We start from the raw sequence: 24875 nt of genomic DNA, 5'->3' as shown, positions 1-24875 counted from the left end.
GCTCCAACTGGGAAAAAATAGCCCAGTGAAGAAAATAAATAAGAAAATAAATCAACTATGATACAAGTAATGAACAATTAAAATAAAACATCTTAAGAACAGTAAAAACATTAAAACAGATCTTTCATACATAAACTATAAAAAGAGACTTATGTCAGCTTGTACACCTGTACAATATTTCCATCATAGCCAATATGAAAATCAAGCAGAAGTGCACTTACATTGAGAAGAGGAAGTAGGACCCCTTTCCTCAGACTTGACGCCCATCCAGTCCCCTCCCTCATGACTGTTGCGATGCCGCCAATCGTCCGGCGACCCATGGGAGTGTTGGTTCCTCATCCCTTTGTCGTAAGACTGATTTCGGAAGGCTTTGACCAAATTTTCGACATTGCGATCGAGGCTGACTCGAGGGGATTCGTTGTGATGCTCTGAAAATTGTGTCAATAATCTTTGTTGAAATCCATAAAAAAGTATTCAATAATCTATGTTGGAATCCATAAAAAAGTATTAAATAATCTATGTTGGTAGCCATGAAAAAGGTATTCGATAATCTTTGTTAGTAGCCATACAAAAGGTATTCAATAATCTGTGTCAGTAGATATAAAAAATATATAATAATCTATGTTGATAGCAATAAAAAGTATTTAATAACCTTTGTTAGTAGCCATAAAAAAGTATTCAATAATCTTTGTTAGTAGCCATAAAAAAGTATTCAATATTCTAAGTACTGTAAGCTATCACTTCCCAAAATATTACTCAAACTACACAGCAGTCTTAAGCACAACATATCTAAAGTAAACACTAAAGAAATCCCTAATGTACCAATGAGATAGCCAGCTTTTCTTTTCAGGTATGAAGTTTATGGGTTACTCAAATGGGAGAATATTCTACGATTCTCAGTAAACGAGTAAAGCAAAAGCTCTAAATTAGGCATGGGCAACTTGCGGCCCGCGACGTGTTAGTGTGCAGTCTATGAGAACTTTCTAGCTTACTGAAACTATATCTATATAAGCCAGTAATTATCGTTATAATCATTCGAAAATATAGAAAGATGTCAGTTTTATGTAAATTTTCATAGTAAGACTAATACAACAAGGAAGAATTGCAAAAAAAAATCAGTATACATTGAGCAAGGAATATATCTTGCATACTGTATGTGTATTATCATGTCCCCCTCTCTCACTTGAAAATAGTAAAATGTGGCCAACAGTTGATGGACAGTTGCCCATGCCTGCTCCGAATCTCATTCATAAAAAAAATACCTGTATAACAACAAAAACTTGAAGTTTTCAAATATGACAAGGTTTCTTATTCTGATTAAGAGTACAGGTACAGATTAATGGACAGCCACTTTCCATTCCCTCTACAGGACCAAACCACCTGAACACATTCATATCCCCTCTAGCTGCTTAATCATTTCTTACACTCGTTCTCACCCTCAGAAGAGTATAGAATATACTTGATTTCAACTTGGAAACAAAGACAAACAGAAGGACACTTACTCGATGGTGAAATGTGATCGTGCTTTCCGTACATCTTTGACATCTTTTCTTCGCCCATGTCTCCGTGTCTCCTGGAGTCGCCCATTTTGCCTTCGTGCTTAACCTTGTCCATGCTGTTTCCAACATTCTCGTCATCCATGCCTTTAGCTCTCGCTTGCCTCTTCAAAACATTTCTTATCGCCTTATCGACGTCTGGAATAGGAAAGCATCAATAAGAAACAAACTATAAGAAGCTAAAATATTCATGAAAGCCAGGTAGACATCAAACTTCCTTCCCAAACAATTAAAAGAGCATTTTTCAACCAACGACTGAAATGAAAGTCCTACAGTATTTCATCATTGTATCTTATAAGTACAGTATCAAATATGTAAAAATACTGTACAAAGATATATAGTAGAGTATATTGATTCATATCCAAAACAGACTTGCAAAATATCAGAGAATTTATTTTAGAATCTAACTCAAATCTTTCACCCAGCTCAGAATTTTGTTTATACAGTCTACTAATACCTTCTACTTTACTGTTATTCACACACCATCTACTGTATACGGTACAGTACAGTACAATACTATAGTGTACAGTCTGCCTTAGCTTTAAGAACACAAGATCCACTTCAAGATACAGTATGACTATCAACAAATCATGCTAATGTAGTACTATACTGTACATATTTTTCATAATGCAGTATACAGAATATGATTAAAAATTTACTTTCTGTATAGTTGATACTAAATAAGCAAACAGCCATACACACCATACATGGATGGCAAGGAGAACAAGGTTTTCTTCCAATGTAAATTTGTCTTCCCTCTCAAACTCAAATTTCCTGAACAAATCTAACTATTTTTGTTCAAAAGCTTATGCAAATCTTTCCTCTAATTCATTATAAGTACCATAGCAACAAATCTTTGGAAACAATGAACAATTGCATATCATCATCATTACTATTACCATTATTAATTGCTAAGCTACAACCCTAGTTGGAAAAGCAGAATGCGCTAAGCCCAGGGCCTCCAACAGGGAAAATAGTCTAGTGAGGAAAAGAAACAAGGAAAAAATAAATATAAGAATAACATTAAAATAAACATCTCATATAAACTATAAAAACTAACAAAACAAGAGGAAGAGAAATTAGATAGATTAGTGTGCCCGAATGTACCCTCAAGTAAGAGAACCCTAACCCAAGATAGTGGAAGACCATGGTACAGAGGCTATGGCACTACCCAAGACTAGAGAACAATGGTTTGATTTTGGAGTGTCCTTCTCCTAGAAGAGCTGCTTACCACAGCTAGAGAATCTCTTCTACCCTTTTCAACAGGAAAGTAGCCACTGAACAATATACGGAAGCTAGTCAAAGTAGTTAAGACTTACATTTGAATCCCCTGTCTCGAAGATCCATGATGCCGGGCATGTTCTCCACATCCATGGGGTTACCGCTACGGTGGGCTTCCGTGATGGAGACAACCATGTTGGCTGCTTCCTTGGTCAAGCGTGGAAAGTCCCCAAGAATGTCTTTTGGTGCTAATTCTATATGCTGAAAGAGAAAAGGAGACTTATAGCAATTCAAACAAAGAACATTCCTTTGTAGACATCTAAAAAATATCAGCAACAGCTTGATAACTAATTGTCGCAAACTCTATATGATATTAAATTACTTCAAAGAAATGCTATGAAGATATCTTTAAAATATGATACTGTACCTTTAATAAGATGTTTCTAGTGGCATCTGACATAGAATCATGGCTGAATTTACATTTTTCTGCAGATTTGCATTTGACTCCAGTATGATAATATTTACAAGGAAAATCTTTGTGCATGTACAAACACTTTTCTCTTTTTGCACAGCAGTCCATCATGTAGAACTTGCAAAGCTCCATCTTACGCTGCGGTTGGATGTCGTGAGAATAAGGGCACGCCTTTCCCTGCGAGACATACAAAATAGTTCTACTGTTAACAATATACTGAACACACATGGAAAAAGAAAATATTTCCCTTTACAGTAATATGACAAATTTGTAGATAATTTGTATTTTTCCTAACTATACAAACCTTGGCTATTTAATAGGGGTATTACTTTCGGCGTAGCTGAAATGACGAGCCATTAAAATTTAACGAGGGTTTACTACCCACACCGCTAGTTAGCGGGGGTAGGGGAGGGTAGCTTGCTAAACACCACCCCCCCCTCTCACACACACCTGTGCTTGAACTCACTTTGCTTGGAAGTAAGACTTCAAGGGGGATAGGGCTGGTGGGCCAGTTAGGTTAAATAGCTAAGGTTTGTATAGTTAGGGAAAAATACAAATTTTCTACGAATTTGTCATTTGTTCCTTAACTGGAATACAAACCACGCTATTTAATAGGGGTGACTCACCCATTAGGAAGGGTGGACGTCCCAGCCAGTTCTGGCTTTTTGGCTTTGCCCGGGGGCTCGTTATCTGAGTGTGTAAGCACCCAAGAAATAAGGAGCCCCTGCACCTCACTAGAACCTTGCTACGCAAGGACTGCGGCCTACGCAAGCTGTGTGTGAAGGTATGAAGAAGTGTGACTCGTCCTAGGAAGTTGTTCTGAAGTTCTTCAGATGGATACTTGTAGACTAGGACTTTCCCAATACCACCTCATCAGGGTATGGGGACGTAACAGTATTAACTTAATACTGTACTAGGAACACAAGGGAGCATGGTTTACCTGCAGTGGTTTGAGGTCAGCTATGCAGAGAACCCAGGATGCTGCTTTCCCCAAGAGAGGGGATGATGAAGAAAAGAATAAGGGCCAGTCAAACCTTTTCATTCATACAGACTAAAACTGGGTAACAATGCCCTCAACCTTCTGCTACTTGTCCAATAAGGAGCTTGAGGTTTTAAACCAGCTGCTGTGCAGCCACCACAGGGCCGATAGAGAACGTATCAAGCTTCCTGTGGGTCACGTCTTGCAGGTAGTGGGCTGTAAACGTTGTTTGACGTTTCCACACCCCCGCTTGAAGAACCTGCTTCACTGCACTGAGAAATTTCTTTTGAAGGCCAGGGACGTAGCTATGCCCCTGACATCATGTGCTCTAGGGCGACATGACGGAGGAGGATCTGGATTCAAGGCCAGATCAATGACCCTACGAATCCATGCAGAGATGGTGTTCCTGGTGACCCTCCTCTTAGTCCTTCCTGTGCTGACGAATAGTGCTGGCGCATGAGGACAGACTGCAGCTGTTCTTTTGAGGTATAGCCTCAAACTCCTTACTGGGCATAGTAAGAGATGGTCTGGGTCATCTGTTACAGAACGGAGACTAGAAATCCGGAAGGAGTCGAATCGAGGATCCGCCACTCAAGGATTCCGAGTCTTAGCAATAAATTCAGGGACGAAGCTGAACGTTACCTCCCCCCATCCCCTTGAATGGGCGATGTCATACGAGAGACCATGAAGTTTGCTGACTCGCTTGGCCAAGGCCAATACTAGCAGGAACACCGTCTTCCAGGTTAGGTGGCGATCTGATGCCTGGCGTAATGGTTCATAGGGAGGTCTCTTAAGAGACCTGAGAACTCGAACCACGTTCCATGGGGGAGGTCTCACTTCCGACTGAGGGCAGGTAAGTTCATAACTACGTATGAGTAGAGAAAGTTCTAGCGATGAAGAAATGTCCACTCCTTTCAGCCTGAAAGCTAGACTTAAGGCTGAGCGATATCCTTTCACTGCCGAAACTGAAAGGCGCATTTCTTCCCGCAAACACACGAGGAACTCCACTATTGTTGGAATAGTGGCATTGAGTGGAGAGAGACCTCTTCCACGACACCAACCACAGAAGACTTTCCACTTTGCCTGGTAGACTGCTGCAGATGACTTTCGCAGGTGTCCAGACATCCTGACAGCAACTTGTTGCGAAAATCCTCTCTCAGAGAGGAGATGCTGGATAGTCTCCAGGCATGAAGTCGTAGTGAAGCTATGGCTTTGTGGAAGATGTTGGCATGTGTTTCTTTGAGAAGATTGTGTCGTGGAGGAGGTTCTCTTGGTAGCTCTGTTAGGAGTTGCAGAAGGTCCAGAAACCATTCCGCGTGATGCCATAGCGGAGCTATGAGGGTCATTGAAAGATTGACCGATGTTCTGGTCTTGTTGAGCACCCTCCTCATCAGACAGAACGAGGGAAAAGTGTAAACGTCGATGTTGTCCCACTGTTGTTGGAAAGCATCTTGCCAGAGGGGCTTGGGGTCTGGGACTGGGGAGCAGTACAGCGGGAGCCTGAAGTTCAGGGCCGCTGCAAAAAGATCCACCGTCGGAGAACCCCACAAAGTCAGGACTTTGTTGGCTACTAGATGATCCAAAGACCACTCGGTACTCACTATCTGAGACGCTCTGCTCAGATTGTTGGCGAGCACATTCCTTTTGCCTGGAATGAAGCGTGCCGATAGTGGTATCGAGTGGATTTCGACCCATTTCAGTATCTCTACTGCTAGATGGGATAGTTGCTGCGAAAAAGTACCTCCTTGTTTGTTGATGCAGGCCACTACTGTGGTGTTGTCGCTCATCACCACCACAGAGTGACTTACCAGGTACTGTTGGAATTGTTGAAGGGCCAGGAAGACGGCCTTCATCTCTAGGAGATTTCTGACTCTGACCAAAGGCCTGAGGTCGTGTGGTGCAGCACGTGGGGCCCCCACCCTTCCTTTGAAGCGTCCGAAAACAGCATCAAATCCGGGGGGAAGACGAGAAGATCCACTCATTTTCATAGGTTCTCGTCTGCCACCCACCACTGATGTCCGTCAGTTCCACAGGTCCCATAGGGATCTGGATGTCCGGGGAATCGTAACCTTGATTCCACCGGGACTTGAGTCGCCACTGGAGGGATCTCATCCTGAGGCAACCGTTGGGAACTAGACGAGCCAGCGATGAAAGGTGACCGAGGAGACGTAACCACGATTGGGCTGGAAGTTCTTCTCGTCTGAGAAAAGGACTTGCGACCTTCCTCAGCCTTGCTATCCTGTCATCTGATGGGAAGGCTTTGTGGAGATTGGTGTCTATAATCATGCCTAGGTATACCAGTCTTTGAGTGGACAGCAGTGAGGACTTCTCGAGATTTACCATGATCCCCAGATCTTGGCAAAGTCTCAGAAGTTTGTCCCGGTGTTGAAGAAGGGATGAAACCGAGTCTGCTAGGATTAACCAGTCATCCAGATAACTGAGGAGACGGATGCCAATCCTGTGTGCCCACAAAGATATTAGGGTGAACACTCTGGTGAAAACGTGCGGTGCTGTGGAGAGACCGAAGAACAGCACCTTGAACTGGTACTTTTTGTTGTCTAGGCTGAATCTTAAGTACTTCCTTGAAGACAGATGGACTGGGATCTGGAAGTACGCGTCCTGTAGGTCCAGTGTACACATGAAGTCTTGCGGTCTCACTGCTAGTCTGATTGTGTCCGCCGTCTCCATGCTGAACGGAGTTTGTTTGACAAACTTGTTCAGAGCTGAGAGGTCGATGACAGGTCTCCAGCCTCCAGATGCCTTCTTTACAAGAAAGAGTCGACTGAAGAAGCCTGGAGATTCGTCGAGGACGTCTTGGAGAGCACCCTTCTTCAACAGGGTCTGGACTTCTGCCCGAAGGGCTTGCCCCCTTGCCGATCCCATGGCAAGGGAGCTCAATGACACTGGATTCGTCGTCAGGGGAGGCAGAGAAGTTGTGAATGGGACGCGATATCCCTGACTGATTACGGAAATTGTCCAGGAATCTGCCCCGAGTTGCTTCCACCTGTCTGAGCAACTTTGTAGGCATTCCCCACTGGTGGATATGCAGGGGGACTGCCAATCCTAGCGTTTGCGACCTCGCCTGCTCCCTCTAGGATTCTTGCCTCCCCTGGAGGACTTTTTGCCTTTCCTATCTTTGACAGGAAAGGGCTTAGACACCCCGGTCTTCGTTGCTGTCGTCGATTTAGCGGTCTTGGCTGGACGGGACTGCTGTGGTGCTGGAGGCTTATAGGGCTTAGATGTTAAAGCCCTATGAAGGAGGGAGTCTTGATGAGACTTCCTCCACCTCTCAGCGGCCCGTTCCACATCCTTAGGCTCAAACAGGATGGATCCCTCTAAAGAGGAATGTCTGAGGCTATTGATCTCGGTGCTAGGGACCTTCTGAAGGAATCTCTCAGCCACCGCATCACAACGTTTCAGGATGGTGTTTGCCCACAAGTTCGAGACTTGGTGGGCCAGAAACTCGATCGTGCGAGTGCCTGAGAGAAGGAACGTCTCCATAGCTTTCCTGGTACGTTCTTTGGAGAAATCCTCAGAGCGTATCAGGATATCTAAGGTCCCTAACCAGATGTCGAGCCACGAAGTGGCTTGCATAACACACTTCGCAACTTTCTCCTGGTTAAGGATCTCGGTTGCCGAGAATGAGACCTGCCGGTTGGAGTCTCTCTCAAGAGGGACTCTCCTGGTAAGCTCTTCCAACGAGTGGTGGAGAGGAAGAGCTAAACAAGGCTCCTCCAAGATCTCAAAGTACCTCCTCTGCTGTACGCGAGGAGGTGCCAGGAGCTTGTTGGTGGCACTGGAACAGTTGGAGGACATCTCGGAGAGCTGTACAGCGATCTTGTCTCTGGTACTCTTAACCCCTTGAGACCAGGGCAGAGCTGCACTGGCCTTAGAGGGTTTCTGAGTACCAAATACACGGTCCAAGACCGTGTCCTTGCCCTCTCGAGGAGGGATCTCTGGGTCGGAAAACCCGTTGAGAGCCCCCAGAGTCAGAACTTGCCAAAACGCATGTTCTGACTCTTGCTGTTCTCCTCCTGACATCGGACTTGCAGCGAAGTCTACTGTCCCCAAAGGCTCTTCTTAGGGAGAGTCGCGGACGTTCTCCGAGGGGCTAGTTGGCTCCGTCCTGGTCCTTGTAGAGGACTTTGGTAATATCTTAGAGTCCTTAGACTCCTTTCTGGGAAGGATGTAGGACTCCAACATTGACGAAGATGGTAAGTTCCTTCCAGCTCCCACTTGAGAAGACATCTCAGCGCGAGGAGAGGTTTCCCCCATTGGTGCGATGGGAGAAAGTCTTACCTCACGTGATTCCCCTGAGGACGGGAAGTCCTCGTCCGACAAGGAATGAGAGATAGTCTGGGGGAAAGAAGGAACCTGCCTCGAAGGATTGCGTGGAGTCAACTTAGCCCTTGGAGAAGTTACCGCGTCCGGAACTCCTCTTTTTCTCTTCAAAGGGGTAAAAACAGCCAAGGATCTGTGACCTAATTTAGAGAAAACAGGCTTGAACGCCTGTGTCACAGCTGATTAGTGCCCCGAACCAAGGCTGTTGGCTGACAGACGAGCTGTCAGACACCACCTTTGAAGGGACAGGAATTGAAGAATCCCTGGGAGGAGTTCTCATTGGTGGGTTCGCCAGGAAAGGCTTAGGGATCCTGGACCCCTCTAGATGTTTCCCTTCCGCCACAATACGCGCTGTTATGCGTTTGCGGGGAGGGGGATGCGGCGATGGCGACCTGGCCGTGCGTTGTTCAGCAGTCTCGCGCGGGGGCACGTAACGGTGCTCGTGCGAGGGAGAATACCGGGAATCGCGCGCGGGAGACAGCTGGCGCGCGGGAGAGTGCGCGGGAGATTGTGGGCGCACAAGAGCGTGCGCGGGAGACGTGGGCGCACAGAAGCGCGCGCGGGAGACTGTGGGCGCGCAGGATCAGGGCGTTGGGCGCGCGGGCGAGAGTTCGCGTGTCCCTGAAGTAGTCGTAGGGCGAGCGCGCGCAGGAGAGATACCCCTGGCGCACGGGCGCGCAGTAGAAGCCTGTGCTGCTTGTGGGCGCGCGTCTTGTGGGCGTGCGTCAGAATGAGGGCGCTCAACTGCAGGAGAGGATGGGCGAGGGCTGGCGTGCTAGAGAAAACTGGCGCGTAGGCGCGCGCTGGCGAGAGCTGGGGCGTGGGAGAAGTCAACCAAGACTTCCCCACAGCGCCCAGATCAGAAGATCATAGACGCGCAGGAGAGATGACTGCTAGGTGTGGGCGTGCAGGAGAGCGCTGCCGCGCAGGTGAGGTTTAGCACACAGCTGGGCGTGGGCGTATGTCTATCTGCTCAGGCATACGTTGGCGCATATGCTCATGGTTATGTGCATAGCGCGTATGGGAAGTATGCACACGTTGGCGCATACGCCCTTGATGCCCTGTATTAGGGTTAGTTGACAATGCCTGACGAGCGTGGAAGTCAGGTTTCGTTGGTGTGTAGCGCGCATCAGCATCCAGGAAAGGCGACGGCAGGTTGGCAGGTCTGTCGGGTGGAAGGAAGATGTGTCCTATGAAAGGACGACCTTCAACCAAAGGGGATCGCGAACGATCCGCAGAAAGGTCCAGGACCAAAGCAGGAACAGTCAGTGATCGATGACGAGGCTCCTCTGCGGGGGACTGCAACGAAGATGTAGAACCAAAGAGGCGCCTCCTCACCGCAGGTGAAGGAAGGCCTCTCTGGCGAAGAGGAAGGCGAGCCTTGCGACGAATAGGCCCTCCGGGGGCCGTTGGATCAGTAAGCTGACCTTCTTCAGTCCTCCGAAGAGGAGTCTCTGTAAGTGAACTCCCCCGAGGGAGAGAAACACCAGCAGGAGAGACTGTTGGACTTAGTTTCTCCCTCGTTGGTTGAACAGGATCGGGCGAAACTAGGCCATCAGCTACCGTAGGGTTTGAAGAGGCAGAGGTGATGGGTGATACCGCATTGGATACCTCTGACACCACAACGTCGACAATCGACAGAGGATCAACCTCTGCCGGTAGCGGCAATTGCTTGACAGCGGCACCCAATCGGATATAGTCAAGTAAGACTTCCTTGGAGGGCGAACCCTCAAGCCCAAAGGAAGACCAAAGCTGAAACAAAGGGATTAGTGACAAATCCTCCCCCGGGGGGAGAGGTGGGGCTGCTTCGTTATGGGAAGCAACCCCATCTCTCAAACCCCGAGTTTGGAAAACAGTACAACAGTCTACGCTACCACTCGACGGTATCTCGAAAGAGACCAACCAAGTGGGAGCTTCGGAGGAGGTTTGAGCAACGGTAGAAGAGGCCTTGGGTTTTTCTCCTTTCAAAGAAACCTTCGAAGGAGAAATATCCCGTTTGGACTTCTTCCGTCGCCGCGAAAACCTTTCCCACTGAGAGGTAGACCACTGCCTACACTTGTTATCGCTAACACACCGTTGGCCCCTACAGTAAGGACAAAGGGCGTGAGGATCGGTCTCGACCGCCGACATGAATGTTCCACAGGGGCGGTTGGGTAATCCAGGGCAGGAGCGCATAATAGCAGAGGCCAACTTCACACACAAAACTGTCAAAGAGAAAGCAAAAAAGCATTAATGGCTGCCAATGAGCGGCAAGGAGGACAGCCGACACGTCCGACTACCATCCGAGCCAAGAGCAAAGTGAGTTCAAGCACAGGTGTGTGTGGGGTGGGAGGGGGTAGCAAGCTACACTCCCCTACCCCCCGCTAACTAGCGGTGTGGGTAGTAAACCCTCGTTAAATTTTCAGCTACGCCGATGTGGGTAGCAAACCCTCGTTAAATTTTCAGCTATGCCGAAAGTAATACCCCTATTAAATAGCGTGGTTTGTATTCCAGTTACGGAACAAATTAGGATAGTATAAATATTATTCAATTATAAAAGATCAACCCTATTAAATTGTATTAAAATATATCACAATGGAGGAAAACACCAACAGTGAGATTTACCTGGTTCTTATGGAGCCTGTACAAAATTTAACTAAGGTTCTATACCAAACAAATATTACAATACTGACTGTCAGTGCATCCTTATTATGAAGCCTACTGTACAGAGTATGAACAATTCAATATAATCATTATCAAATAATTTAACTAGTTTATCCGGACACACCGCTGGAATCCAAAAAGGGGAAATTAAAGAGAGGCAATAGATGATGAACAGCTAAGTGCAAAATGACAATAAGGAAGAGATAATAAAAGGTAAAAAAAAAGCTGTAAAAACAAATTTGAAAAAATCCTTCAAAGTATAGTGAGGTACACAAGACACCATTAGTGGTAGCCCCTTACTGGGGGGAGGGGACCTCATAAAATTACATCAGGGTACTGCAGAGCAACAGTCTGACGTACTGTATATTGGTTAAGAAAACTTCCACACGCTTAGAGTTCAGTACAGTATTTTGTAAACTTACAACTTATGCTTAAACTTAATAGAATGATTTATGCATCATATATTTCCAAATACTCAGAACAATACAAATATAATTCAATTTCATGACCTTCAAAAGTTGTATTGGAATACAATACAAAATATTCCCCTAAAATCTAGCTTCTACTTAACATTAATACAAGTTGTTTGAATGACAATACGGTCTAAGTCCTCGTCTCTGCCCTTTCTCTAAAATTTTCCAGCCCCTACTGAGTAACTGCTCTCTTCTAACTAACTGCTCTCATTTTATCTAGAGGAAAGCCATGATTTGGGTGGATGGATAGAGTGAAGAAAGTTTTGGGTGATAGGAGGATAGATGTGAGAGAGCCAAGGGAACATGCTAAAAATAGGAATGAACGGCGAGCGATTGTAACGCAGTTACTGTAGGTCTTACTGCTTCCTCCGGTCACCTTAGTGACCGCTGAGGTAGCAGCAGTAGGGGATTCAGCATATGATACTTCATTTGGGGTAGATAACGAGGAAGGGTGGGCTGTAGCACCCTAGCAGTACCAACCAAGCTCAGCTGAATTCCTGGTCAGGCTGGGGGGAGCGAAGAGAGGGAAAGTCCCCTTTTGTTCCTTTTTTTAAATGTCGGCTACACCCAAAATTAGGGGAAGTGCCATGGCAAATAGACAGATAGACCTCAGATCTCTCTCCTTATTCCTTGCTTGTAAAATGAGCTTCCTAATCCATTCTGGTCAGGAATATAAGCATTAAGGGCCCCCCGGATTAAATTCTACATCATTAGCTTTACGTGTCCATGAGAAGCCTGCTATAATGTACTGAATATGCAAAATGAGAATAGAGTAGTTAATAATGCTTCAAATACCCAGATATACTCTACACTCTACCTGAAATGTAAATCAATACTCGACTAAACTTACCCTTTGGCAGCTTCCCTGCATATAGTACATGCAAATGGCTTCATTTTTACGTGAGGGCGAACGAGATCTGGACCTTCTGTGCCTCCTCCGTCTCCTGTGGTCCATACGCATTTCGGAGTCTGACCCAGAGTCAAATGAGTCATACTCTGTAAGGTAGAATAAAAAGAATAAAAAGCTTAGAAATAGTGTGTGTAAAAGTAAAATTATTTAATTTGAAGGGAAATTAATTAATGAATTTTCACATTTAATTGACAAATTGACGACAAACTCAACATAACAGAAAACTTCCAATTCACATCACATAATCATAGAACACTTGGGCATATATATATACAGTACAGTATATTGTACATAACTATACTTTTGCCTTGCTCTAAAAAATCAGTCTTTTATAAGATAACTTAAAAAGATTTAAAAAATATCGAAAGTACTACAGAAAATTGACTGGATTCATGCTTCAATTAAAAAGAAACAAAAATAATTTTGCCCATCTTTTACTTGAAACTGACAAAAACACCAAAATCAACATATAAATTGATCTATAAAGTACAGAATAATATCTATCTTATTATGTTTAATTTCAACTTCAAGTCCCAAAAGTACTTAGCTACAAAGTGTACCTGACATTGGATGCCTACCTGTGCTTAATTACAAAGTGTACCTGACACTGGATGCCTCCCTGTACTTAGGTACAAAGTGTACATGACACTGGACACCTCCCTATACTTAGCTACAAAGCGTACCTGACACTGGATGCCTCCCTGTACTTAGCTACAAAGTGTACATGACACTGGATGCCTCCCTGTACTTAGTTATAAAGTGTACCTGACACTGGATGCCTCCCTGTACTTGGCTACAAAGTGTACATGACACTGGATGCCTCCCTGTACTTGGCTACAAAGTGTACATGACACTGGATGCCTCCCTGTACTTAGCTACAAAGTGTACATGACACTGGATGCCTCCCTGTACTTAGTTATTAAGTGTACCTGACACTGGATGCCTCCCTGTACTTAGCTACAAGTTGTACCTAACATTGGCCCCCTACCTCTGAACATGGGATGACCAAATGGTCCGGGAGGGCCATAGGTCACCATCCCAGGAGGGGGTGAACGGCCGCGTAGATACATCTCCTGCTGAAGCATGGCATCAAACCCCATCTCGTCACCAAAGGCATGTGGATGTGGGACCACCTTCCTATGGGGAAACTGCAAGAGACAAAGAAAATGTTAAATGATTCTGCATTTCTTAAGTTGCTATATAACTAAATTATTGTATTACTAACTGTCCCTTATAATATGCTAAAACATGAAATTTAGACTATTATCACTACAGTACTGCATACTATAAAGAAAAGGGTACAGAAGGCTATACTGTATTATACAATGCTTTCACTTTCTATACAGCATTTCAAAGAATAATTTGAACATCAGGTTGAAATCTTTCAACCACAAATGACTTGCTCTAATACATTATGTAGAACTGTACTACAATTACAATACATCTTTAATACAGCAATTTCTTTAAAATTTTATCAATTACATTAACTAAAAATGTTAAAAATTATTCTCATTACATTTGAAGTAAATGCCAAACTTAAACTCTCCATACTGAAACTGCGCCCAATTTGGTATTTCCAAAACAACAATTTATGTGAAAATTGTGGCCCATTCGATGACTAACACCATAATTACTTCAAATGGTATCTTTTAAAATGAAGATACCATGATTCTACATCACATTTAATCTCTTCTATCTTGAGTTTTTACGTTCTTTATTCATATCATCATTATTGTCAACAAGTTACTCTGTTAACATTCTTAGCTCTCACACGGCTGGCCCAAAAGAGGGTTTTCCACATTGAATGTATCAAATCTTTTTAACATACTGCATCTCCTTAGACATGATTGGAATAAGTGGAGTGTTAAAGATTCTGACAATATTTCTGATAAGGGTTTGTTTCCAATACTTAACCTACATTGTAGGTTTAAATGCTTGTTGTTCTAAACAATAAATATATGGGTTATTAATGTGATCTCAAACGAGTGTGACAAATTCTATGATAGAATAACATCACTCTCCTTCAATATGGCATTTTTTAAACAAAGAACTCCACAATTCAAAATATGTTTTATTGTATTTTGATTTGCATTAACATCTTTTGATGGAATTCACAAATAGTAGCAAATCACTAATAGGAACAACTGCATATGATCTAATTATAAAAATTGCCTATTTGCTAAATGAGCACAGATCCAACATGCCTTGTTCCAATATTCATATTGGCTTAATAAAATTTGTAGAAAATACTGTACACTAAAGAAGCATAACTTCTGAAAAAGAATGAAGGGAAAATACAAAAGGTCATTTTTTTTTCAGAGAAGAATGGAAATGATTAAGAAAGGAAAGTAATAGGGCCTTATCACATACATCAAAGGGCACAAACAGTATAATACAATCAATAGGGAACTGTAAAAGTATAGAGTAATGCTTACAAAACCGTAGTTCAAGTGTCAGAAAAAAGTAGTATTGTTAACCTTCACAAATGTGGATACTGTACTACCAAGATTTCATAAATACCAGCCAACAACGACAAATTCTCAAATTCTACAAAAAAAATAAATTTATGGTAATACAATCATGTAATTCTACATGGAACACAAACCTCAGCACCCACTAGAATAAAAGCTATGACTGAAAACATCAACTATCTACTGTAGGAGATCTAGCCCAAAGCTAAGGCCACTGCTGACAAAGATGGGTAGAGTAAATCATACTGCACTGCGATGGCATAGGCAAGACGCAGGGCCCTAATATAGAGGAGGTAGGACATGCACCATAAAAACAGATATGAGCCTGGGTCTCATGGCAAATCTTACGTCACAAGTAAGCCAAGTAATCAGACGCGTACCTTTGAAGGTGCAGCGGGAATCTCCTCCTCTTCCTCATCACTGCTGGCATGTTTTCTCTTCCTTTTTTTCTTCTTACGTTTTTCTTTTTCATCGTCGTCTTCCCGGTGTTTTCTCTTTGAGTCCTCTTTGCCCTGAAATACAAAATTATCCACCTAAGTAACAAGAGAGTGTTTGCAAGAAAACCATATAACTGTAGCTTATGAAGAACGTAGTGTACAATAAAAAAAAATATGCCAGACAAATTAAAACAATGACATTCTGGTTTAAAGTCCACGGAAATGTAAAACTACCTACGAAAACAACGACAGTATAAAATATAAGTGATCATATCCTTACAAATTTCAAAAGATTTACAGTAATGTTACACAAAGAAAACATACATGTATGTAAGTGGGCGACAACCCTGTAGATTATTAGTGAAATCTATCAAAAAAAAAAAGCTAAAATGGTTTTCATCCTGATGGAAAAATGAGGATTAATTAGGGTACCACCGCCATTATCATTATTGTTAGCCCTCACATCAATCGTCATTCACCTCCCCACATGGGGGCCATTCATTTGCCAGTTAACCTTAAATATTCTTCTCTAATGGATAGAATTTATCATCATAGTTATTTCAGAACAAAGTCTTTAAAAAGCAATACAGTTTATGGCTATGTCAGAAAAGCACCAGAATAAAATAACCTAACCTCACCTCTTTCCTCTCTTTCTTCACACCATCCTCGTCTCTGGACTCGCCGAGGTCCCTGTCTTTCCCGGAGGCGGCCAGCACCGGGCCTTCTGGGCCCTCTGCCTTGTTGGACTCCCCATTTTTTTTCTCTTCCTTCGCATAAGGAGGAGTCCCACCCTGTTTTGGGGAATCCTCCTCCTTTTCCCCCTCCTCCTCATCCTCGAGCTCTCCTTCCTCAAGCTCTCCCTCTTCCTTTTCTTCCTCTCTGACGTCCACCTGGCTCTCATCCATCTCTCTGAGGGAAAAAATTACCGTACAATTTTAATCAGAATCCAAAGTTAAAAGGTAGTAAAGTACAATACAGTACTCTATACTGTATTTGGGAAACTACCTATTCTAAATACAGTATGGTACGTATTATATATGGAATATTGCACCTGTATATACTGTAGCCTACTTTAGTTTACGTTACCTGTAAAATAAAATGCCCTATCAAATTATTCCTACAAAGTTATGGGTGTTTTAGAAGAAATAACGTGAATCACATCAAATTGCACCATCAAGCAAAAATTATCAACAAGATCTCGGGACGTATTTAAAAAAATAAAAATGAGAAAATTTATATCGAAACACTGTAGGGGGTGACAAACAGTATCAATATCTATGTCCTATTAGGGTACTGTGATGGTTTAAAAAACTGAAATGCATCAATTATTTTTTCTCATTTGGGGTAGGAGCCCTTTTGAGAAGGTGTCTCTAGCGGGTATCTACATTCTGGTAGTTCGCAGTATGTGTATACAAAATTACCGCTGCCCGACAAAGATTGAAGGTGAACATTGGGACGTTTAGCAGTAGAGAAGGACATGAAGTAAACATCCATTTTGAAGATGGAATGGTAATAAAACCGAATAATCGACTTAAGTACTTGGAATTAACAATAATAAAAAAAGAGGGACGTACTGTACTGAGAAAGCAGGGAGACAGAGAGTGAAAGAAACATGCTGAAAATGGAGAGGTAACTAGAGTAATTTTAAATAAAAAAATGTCATTAAGGCTCAAAATGAAGATCTACACTATTATAGGAAGCAGAATCTTGGTTAAGGAGAAAGAGGAGGAACATTTGGAGAGAACCAAGATGAGGATGGTGAAATGGATTGCTGGAAAATCACTTATGGAAAGGAGGGAGAGCCAAGGTACAAGAATAATGTGTGGTATATAAAATGTAAAAGGTAAGGCCAGGGAAACTCATCTGAGATACTATGGCCATGTAAGGAGAAGACAGGTGTTACGGCCAATCAAAAGAGCTAAAGACATACAAGGAGATGGGGTAGGGCTGCTCAAGAAAAAAGATTCAAGGAATAGAAACAAGTGAAAAAACCTGACTTCAGAGGCCGACCGCGATATACAGTGGGAAGTACTAACCTAATGTGACCTGAATTGCCATTTCCCTAGTTAACGAACGAAGAATTTCCCCCCTTAAACCTTTTAAAATTAAGTTAACATTGAAAAACTCTTAATTACCTTTATTATTATCATCATTACTAGCTTAAGCTACAACCCTAGTTGGAAAGGCAAGATGCTGTAAGGGCAAGGGCTCCAACAGGGAAAAATAGCCCAGTGAGGAAAGGAAATAAGGAAATATGCACAAACAGAGCATTTCCAAATAAGATTGCAGAGAAGACATTTTGATCGACATAAATACGATTGCTTAACGTTAAATAAAAATCCATAGTCATATGTATGAGCATTACTGTAATAAAACATATATATATATATATATATATATATATATATATATATATATATATATATATAGGCTAGCACTCTGCTCTAGCTTACTTTAACCAGGCAGCATAACACCACAGTCGACCAACTACCAGGTCCAAAACTCCCCGCTTTAGGCATGCATTAGACCTAATTCTCGAAATATACTTTCCCACAACAAATTAGCTAAAACTTTAAGTTGCATAAGAATATAACCTATTCATCCCGAGATATAGAAACCACTTCACAATTGAACAAAAACACTTCTGAAGCCAATGATTATGCACTGATAACTTATCTTGAGCATAATGGTGTCACAGGATCCAAGGTCAATCGTTTTTGATAGGCAAATTAATAATATAAAGTGTAGTCTATGTTCAATACAACGATTTGCTTGACCCTATAAGTTAATCAAATGATATGGGGATACCTTAACGCGGTGAAAGCGTTTGTGTATCGCCCTAAACAAGCTGTACGAGGTAATGTCACCCACACTAGGTTGGTTTGCTGTGAGCGATCACACAAAAATCTCCCACCATCACCAATCTTAATCTGGTGAAAGGGTTTGAGTATCGCCCTGAACAAGTTGTACGAGGTAATGTCACCCACACTAGGTTGGTTTGCTGAGCGGTCACACAAAATTCTCCCACCATCACCAATCTTAACCTGGTGAAAGGGTTTGAGTATCGCCCTGAACAAGCTGTACTGGTTAGGGCCACCCATACTAGGTTGGTTTACTGAGCGGTCACACAAAATTCTCCCACCATCACCAATCTTAACCTGATGAAAGGGTTTGAGTATCGACCTGAACAAGCTGTACGAGGTAATGTCACCCCCACTAGGTTGGTTTGCTGTGAGCGATCACACAAAAATCTCCCACCATCACCAATCTTAACCTGGTGAAAGGGTTTGAATATCACCCTGAACAAGCTGTACAATGTAATGTCACCCACACTAGGTTGGTTTGCTGTGAGCAATCAGACAAAAATCTCCCACCAACACCAATCTGTAATGGCAAGGTTGGTGATGAAATGGCCAAGGCTCACACATGAATAAGGATATGCCTGGGGCCTTTGTCCTGCAGTGGAAAGAACCGGGAGGATTTGTCGTTCGTTGTGTTTCAAAATAAATTATATCTCGTAATCAGAACAAATTAGTATTGAGGTCTATTCATTAACATTTAGAAAACCTAGTGTTACAAAAAAAATCGTATTTAGTAAAATAACTGTAAATAGCTTTAAAATTACACGGATATTTAGCCTTACGAGAATTAATAATACAATTTATCACAATGTGACACATTATCTGCTAAGATAGGCCCAGGAAAACAGTCCTTAAAGTTAAGATATTTAATTCCATGAAAAAACTACGCGTTTCAATACACCAATGTCTATAAAGTGTAGCAGCTAACGGTTTGATAAGTGTAACCCAATATTTCAGATCTCTCTCTTCTCTCTCTCTCTCTCTCTCTCTCTCTCTCTCTCTCTCTCTCTCTCTCTCTCCGTGTGTGTGCCAGTGACTTGGTACCCTACTAATAATTCTCTTAAAATAGCCTCATACAGTACTATTCAAAATTGCAAATTATGTCTCTCTCTCTCTCTGTCTCTCCTCTCTCTCTCTCTCTCTCTCTCTCTCAAAATATCCTCAAACAGTATTATTCAAAATTGCAAAGTATATATATATATATATATATATATATATATAATATATATATATAATATATATATATATATATATATATATATATATATATATATATATATATATATATAATATATCCACCAAGTAGGACACTATACAGTCTAGGAGCCCCTTTGAAAAAATGGGCAGCTAACCTCCGTGATGTAGTACACCAATAATGTCGATAATCCTGCTACCATAAAAGAACTTTCACCCTTACGCTCAAACAAAGACAAATTTGGGAGTACATTAAGGTGTGGCCATAATTTATCTGAGGGAGAGAGAGAGAGAGAGAAGAGAGAGAGAGAGAGAGGAGAGAGAGAGAGAGAGAGAGAGAGAGTTTGCCGTGGGCAATCAAATGCTGTAGTGGTATTTTTTCGAAAGCTGAAACTTGAAAAAGGGCGTATCAAAATACGTTATTATTTGATAATAACGAAAATAATAGGCCAAATGAAAATACATTGCGTAATAATAATAAAAATAATAATAATAATAATAATAATAATAATAATGGCAACACATATTCGGTTACTGTCATACGATACACTCAGTACAGACATTCTCTCTCTCTCTCTCTCTCTCTCTCTCTCTCTCTCTCTCTCTCTCTCTCTCTCTCTCTCTCTATATATATATATATATATATATATATATATATATATATATATATATATATATATATATATATATATATATATATATTCCAACATCACCTCCATATAGCTTACGAGAAAATCAGTTTGTTAACCCCGGCAATGGACAGAAGTCGTCTAAGAGCATTAACCCCTAAAAGGGGGTTGAACAGACGGGGAAAGGGAGTGAGAGTTGAAAGAGTTGTGGGGGGGGGGGGGAGAAGGGAGAGGGCTGGGAGAGGAAGGGAGACACATCTAAAAGGTCACGGAGGACAAAGGGAAAGGATACCTTTAATGACAGACGCCATAAGGGTCATTGATACAGTCTTGGGGAACTGAGATAAGGCGGTGGGTTGTCAGTGAGTCATTGGATGAATTCTATCTTGGAAATTAATTAAGCAAGGAGTGGTTCCATCAACCAACCAACCAACCCCCCTTCTCTCTCTCTCTCTACTCTCCTCTCTCTCTCTCTCTCTCTCTCTCTCTCCTCTCTCTCTCTCTCTCTCTCTCTCTCTCTCTCTCAAGAAGAGAATCCCTGCTAGAAAACATAGATTCTAGTATTTGATGTATCATGTAAAAAACATAGTACAACATCAGCGCACTATTTCCCAACATCACTCTTTTGGTTGCCCCACATACGAGGAACCCTCTCTCTCTCTCTCTCTCTCTCTCTCTCTCTCTCTCTCTCTCTCTCTCTCTCCTCTCTCTCCTCCGTCCACTATGGAATTACACGCAACATTTGTGAACTGAAATTTATCGAAAGGATTATATAGATATTTCATGAAAAAACTAGGCGCTAACAATTGGGAAAATGTGTAATCGACCCAAAAAGTTTACTTTATAGGACATTTAAAACGTAAAATTCGAGATACCTTGGCACGATATAAAACTTTATTCACAGGAATTCAATTGAACGAAAGTGGAAAATCGATGATTGATTAACGTTACGAGAATTTCCAACAGTAAATTTCGTATTTTTGCACCAAATCGATTAATACTTCCAATGTTTTCTGATGAGTACTAAAATTACCAGCTATATATATATATATACTGTATATATAATATATATATATATATATATATATATATATATATATATATATATATATATATATATATATATATATATACAATACTAGTGTTGGATAGCAATATGCAATATTGGAAAGCTGCAAGCTAACACATGTCCCGTATTGATTTGCTTAGAGATGTTGCAATGAAAATATCCGCATTATTCATTTTCCAGTTGCATTAACATTCATCACAACCCTTGAAACGAACGTACAGAAGGACATTAATCGTTTATAATCAAATAGATGATAAATTTTGATCTAACTATTGAATACTGACCAAAAGAGAATATTTATGTTTTCGCCGTCACAAGACTCCGAGGAGTTCTAGCATGCCGGATACTTGACTGGCTGGGAAGAAAATCTCTCTCTCTCTCTCCTCTCTCTCTCTCTCCTCCTCTCTCTCTCTCTCTCTCTCCTCGTCTCTCTCTCTCTCTCTGTGGGTGTGTCGGTGGTGCGCGCGCTCACACATACGACTCATGTACGCAACTCCGAAACATTTGTTCAAAAGCTATTAAGATGATCAGACATTTCACACAACGAAACTCTATACCCCCCCTTTCTCTCTCTCTCTCTCTCCTCTCTCTCCTCTCTCTCTCTCTCTCTCTCTCTCACACACACACACACAGCCACTACGTACACAAGCAGACCCTCTATTCTTATCATCATTATCACCATCAAAATGAACACTCGATACAGACCTTATTTTTGTCTCCCAGATGACTTAACCCTAATTCGATCCCCCTTCTCTCGCTCATTTCCCTATCCCCCCCACCCAAGAGGTCCCCCACCATCGCAAGTGGTTTATTTAAACCTAACGGTTCCTTACTAGGGGGGAGGGGGGAGTAGGCACAACTACATATTTGTAATACCCCCTTTGTGTTGACATTAAAACATTGTTAATTTGTCTTTAAACATTTGAATGTTTACGATATGTCGCTTTGGATGTAGAGAAGGTTATGGAGATAAAGATTCATCTAGTTTTACAAGGCTTGACTGGAAGACAAAGAAAGATGGCTAAAAAAAAAAAATAATAATGACTCATACTTAAAATCTCAAACGGATAGACAGACTATATAGATGCATAGATATTTAAGAAATAGGATCAAGATAGCTGGATAAATCAAGGTAATACAGTAGGACTGAGATTAATCTTTCGGGGTACTTGTGGATAATGGCGGGAGGTAGGAGTCGAAGCGAGGCTATATCCCTCACGAGGAAGGAAGAGAAAATATGGCTGAGGAAACTATCCTCATCAAAGAAGGGCCTAACCAAGGTCTAACTATAGGAGGAAAATATAGAAGAAAAAACCAAAATTACAACTAAGAGAGAAGACAAAAAACACGACACAAAACAACTGCACCAACACAAAAGAAGCATTATTTTAGCACTGCGGCCTCATATTCATTTCCTGTTTTCATGTGTTTGTTTGTTAATTTTCTCTCTCCTTCCAACCAAAGACTGGCACTTGGATTGTTTTTTTTTTTTTTTTTTTTTTTTTTTAGGCTTTTTAACCATGTCGATTTTGATCGTTAAGAGGACCTGTCACCTTTAGCTTTCATTGATCTCTGGGTAAATCAATCTATTTTTGGGTATTTCCGTTGTGAATAGTAAATTACGATGTACGCCATCTTAAAAAATAAGACCTATTTTTCTTTTAGTTAAATTCAGTTTCTGGTGTTAAATCTAACTTTAACGTTGAATCTATATAGACTCAAGAGTTTATATCTCAACAAATGAAGGTTTTAAGCGATAAAATATCTTATCTTTCCGATTCTAACGAAAGAAAATCTTACTTTCAAGCAAATAAACCTTACAATACCTCTTACTTAGGGCAATCTACCGATTAAATCTTACTTTTAAATTTAACTTACGATTTAAGGTTATTTTTAACTTAAGGGTACATCAGCCAGGCCGATGCTGGCAAGGGGACCTGTGCGAGGCTAACTGGATTTCGCGGATCAATATATTCGCGATTTATTTTTACGCTATGTCACCTTCGCTTTCTCTTCCTCACCCATCACAATGAACACCCATTAATACAATTCCTACAGCTTACTCTAAGAATAAATCGGAGACAAATCTAACACAGCCATGAATATACGTAACGCCAAATTAAATTTCACGGTGACCATCCATCTCTCAAGGACGTTGGCCTGACCAAGCCCCCCAAAAGATGGAGGCTGTACTTTGCGTTCTAATTCTTTTTAAATTAATGGCGTCTATATAAATGGTTTAATATGCTTTGCTTTCAGCCCAGAGACAAATCAAGCTGGAAAATCCCTAACACGAAAAAATCGACATTGGCAGCCATTTATATGCCATCACTTTCCATTGTTTGAATTTGTAGTAATCTTTTTTAAGAGCTTCGTTGGGGATATGTTAAAATATATATATAAAATTCTTTCACTACTGACTTAAAAGTGCTGACTAAACTGAATTATTTACCACTGATATCCACTAATGTTGTAAACGTGAATTCATCATAGGCTCAAATGTGTACATATCAACGAATAGCAGTAACAGGACTGACGTGGCAATGGTTGGGCCACCGGCTAGAAACAACCTCATGCGCGTATTATTGGAACCGAAAACTCCCTAGTCCAGGATTGAAATGTCCCCAGATTAGAAAAAAAAATTAATTCCGTAATATTAACCCTTTATGAGGATTTGGTTATAAATTATAATGATTAATTTCATTCTTTTATATTACGTTAAGAATCTATTAGCAAATAAACATACCAGCGTTATTCCTAAACTCCCTAGTCCAAGATTGAAATGTCCCCAGATTAAGAAAAAAAAATAAAATTCCGTAATATTAACCATTTATGAGGATTTGGTAAGAAACCATAATGAACAATTTAATTATTTTATATTAAGTTATGAATCTATTAGAAAATAAACATACCAGCGTTATTCCTAAATCTAGAAAAAAAAAATCAATCTAGTTTAGGGATTTTCCCTAGAAATGAGAACCCTCGTCAGAATACCATAGATAAAAAGATTTTCTCAAAATTTATATTTACGGGATTTATTTACATCAATTGAGTTAGATAAACATAAAGGTTATTATCAATGTTATGAACAATGAACAAAGAATAATGACCAGCTTTCTTTCAACGTCTTAATCAAATAGAACGATAGTCTTAGAATTCATCCTTAAAATATATATACCAAGAATAATCTTATAATATATTTCCAATTCTATATAAATTATTACCAATATTACGGATAAAACATAGAAATAAAAAAGACAAGCTCATTTTCTGAACACTTTTGTGTCGACGCCAACTGAGTTCAAGACTCCACCACGCCTATGACGTCAGCCAATCAATACTCTCTCTTCTCTCATTCTTTCCTTTTATTGCTTTTATTTCTTGCCTAGGTTGGTTATTTCATTCTCATTATGGCATTTCCAAATCCAAGTAACATTGCATACCCCTGTGCAACTTTGGGTGATTTTTATCACAGGAGTTTTACCGTATATGAGATAGCAACGCTACTTATAATAATACTTAAATTAATAGGAAAAGGCAACTTGAACCCTTGCAGCGAGAAAGAATCGTATAAACAGTTTATGACTTCTGTTATTATAGATACTTAAGCTTTTTTTTT

General features: G+C 41.2%; 1 protein-coding gene across 2 annotated transcripts in view; it reads right to left on the bottom strand.

The window, feature by feature from the left end:
• su(sable) (suppressor of sable) overlaps positions 1–23810 on the bottom strand; it is a 36176-nt gene extending 12366 nt beyond the window's left edge. The window contains exons 1-9 of one of the 2 annotated variants that reach the window (XM_068352107.1): positions 23709–23810; positions 16142–16412; positions 15447–15578; positions 13584–13743; positions 12536–12681; positions 3205–3426; positions 2876–3038; positions 1503–1694; positions 222–428 (exon numbers count right to left, since the gene is read on the bottom strand). In XM_068352107.1, the coding sequence (XP_068208208.1) occupies positions 222–428; positions 1503–1694; positions 2876–3038; positions 3205–3426; positions 12536–12681; positions 13584–13743; positions 15447–15578; positions 16142–16408 (1489 nt within the window). In that variant the 5' untranslated portion in view covers positions 16409–16412; positions 23709–23810. Of the gene's footprint in view, positions 1–221; positions 429–1502; positions 1695–2875; positions 3039–3204; positions 3427–12535; positions 12682–13583; positions 13744–15446; positions 15579–16141; positions 16413–21540; positions 21560–23708 lie in introns of those variants that run through there. The other variant, XM_068352108.1, reaches the window with a different exon arrangement.
• Between the last annotated feature and the right edge of the window lie 1065 nt (positions 23811–24875).

Source organism: Palaemon carinicauda, chromosome 28, assembly GCF_036898095.1.
Source record: "Palaemon carinicauda isolate YSFRI2023 chromosome 28, ASM3689809v2, whole genome shotgun sequence".
In the NCBI taxonomy this organism is placed as follows: Eukaryota; Metazoa; Arthropoda; class Malacostraca; order Decapoda; family Palaemonidae; genus Palaemon; species Palaemon carinicauda.
This window is presented reverse-complemented; position numbering and strand designations above follow the sequence as displayed.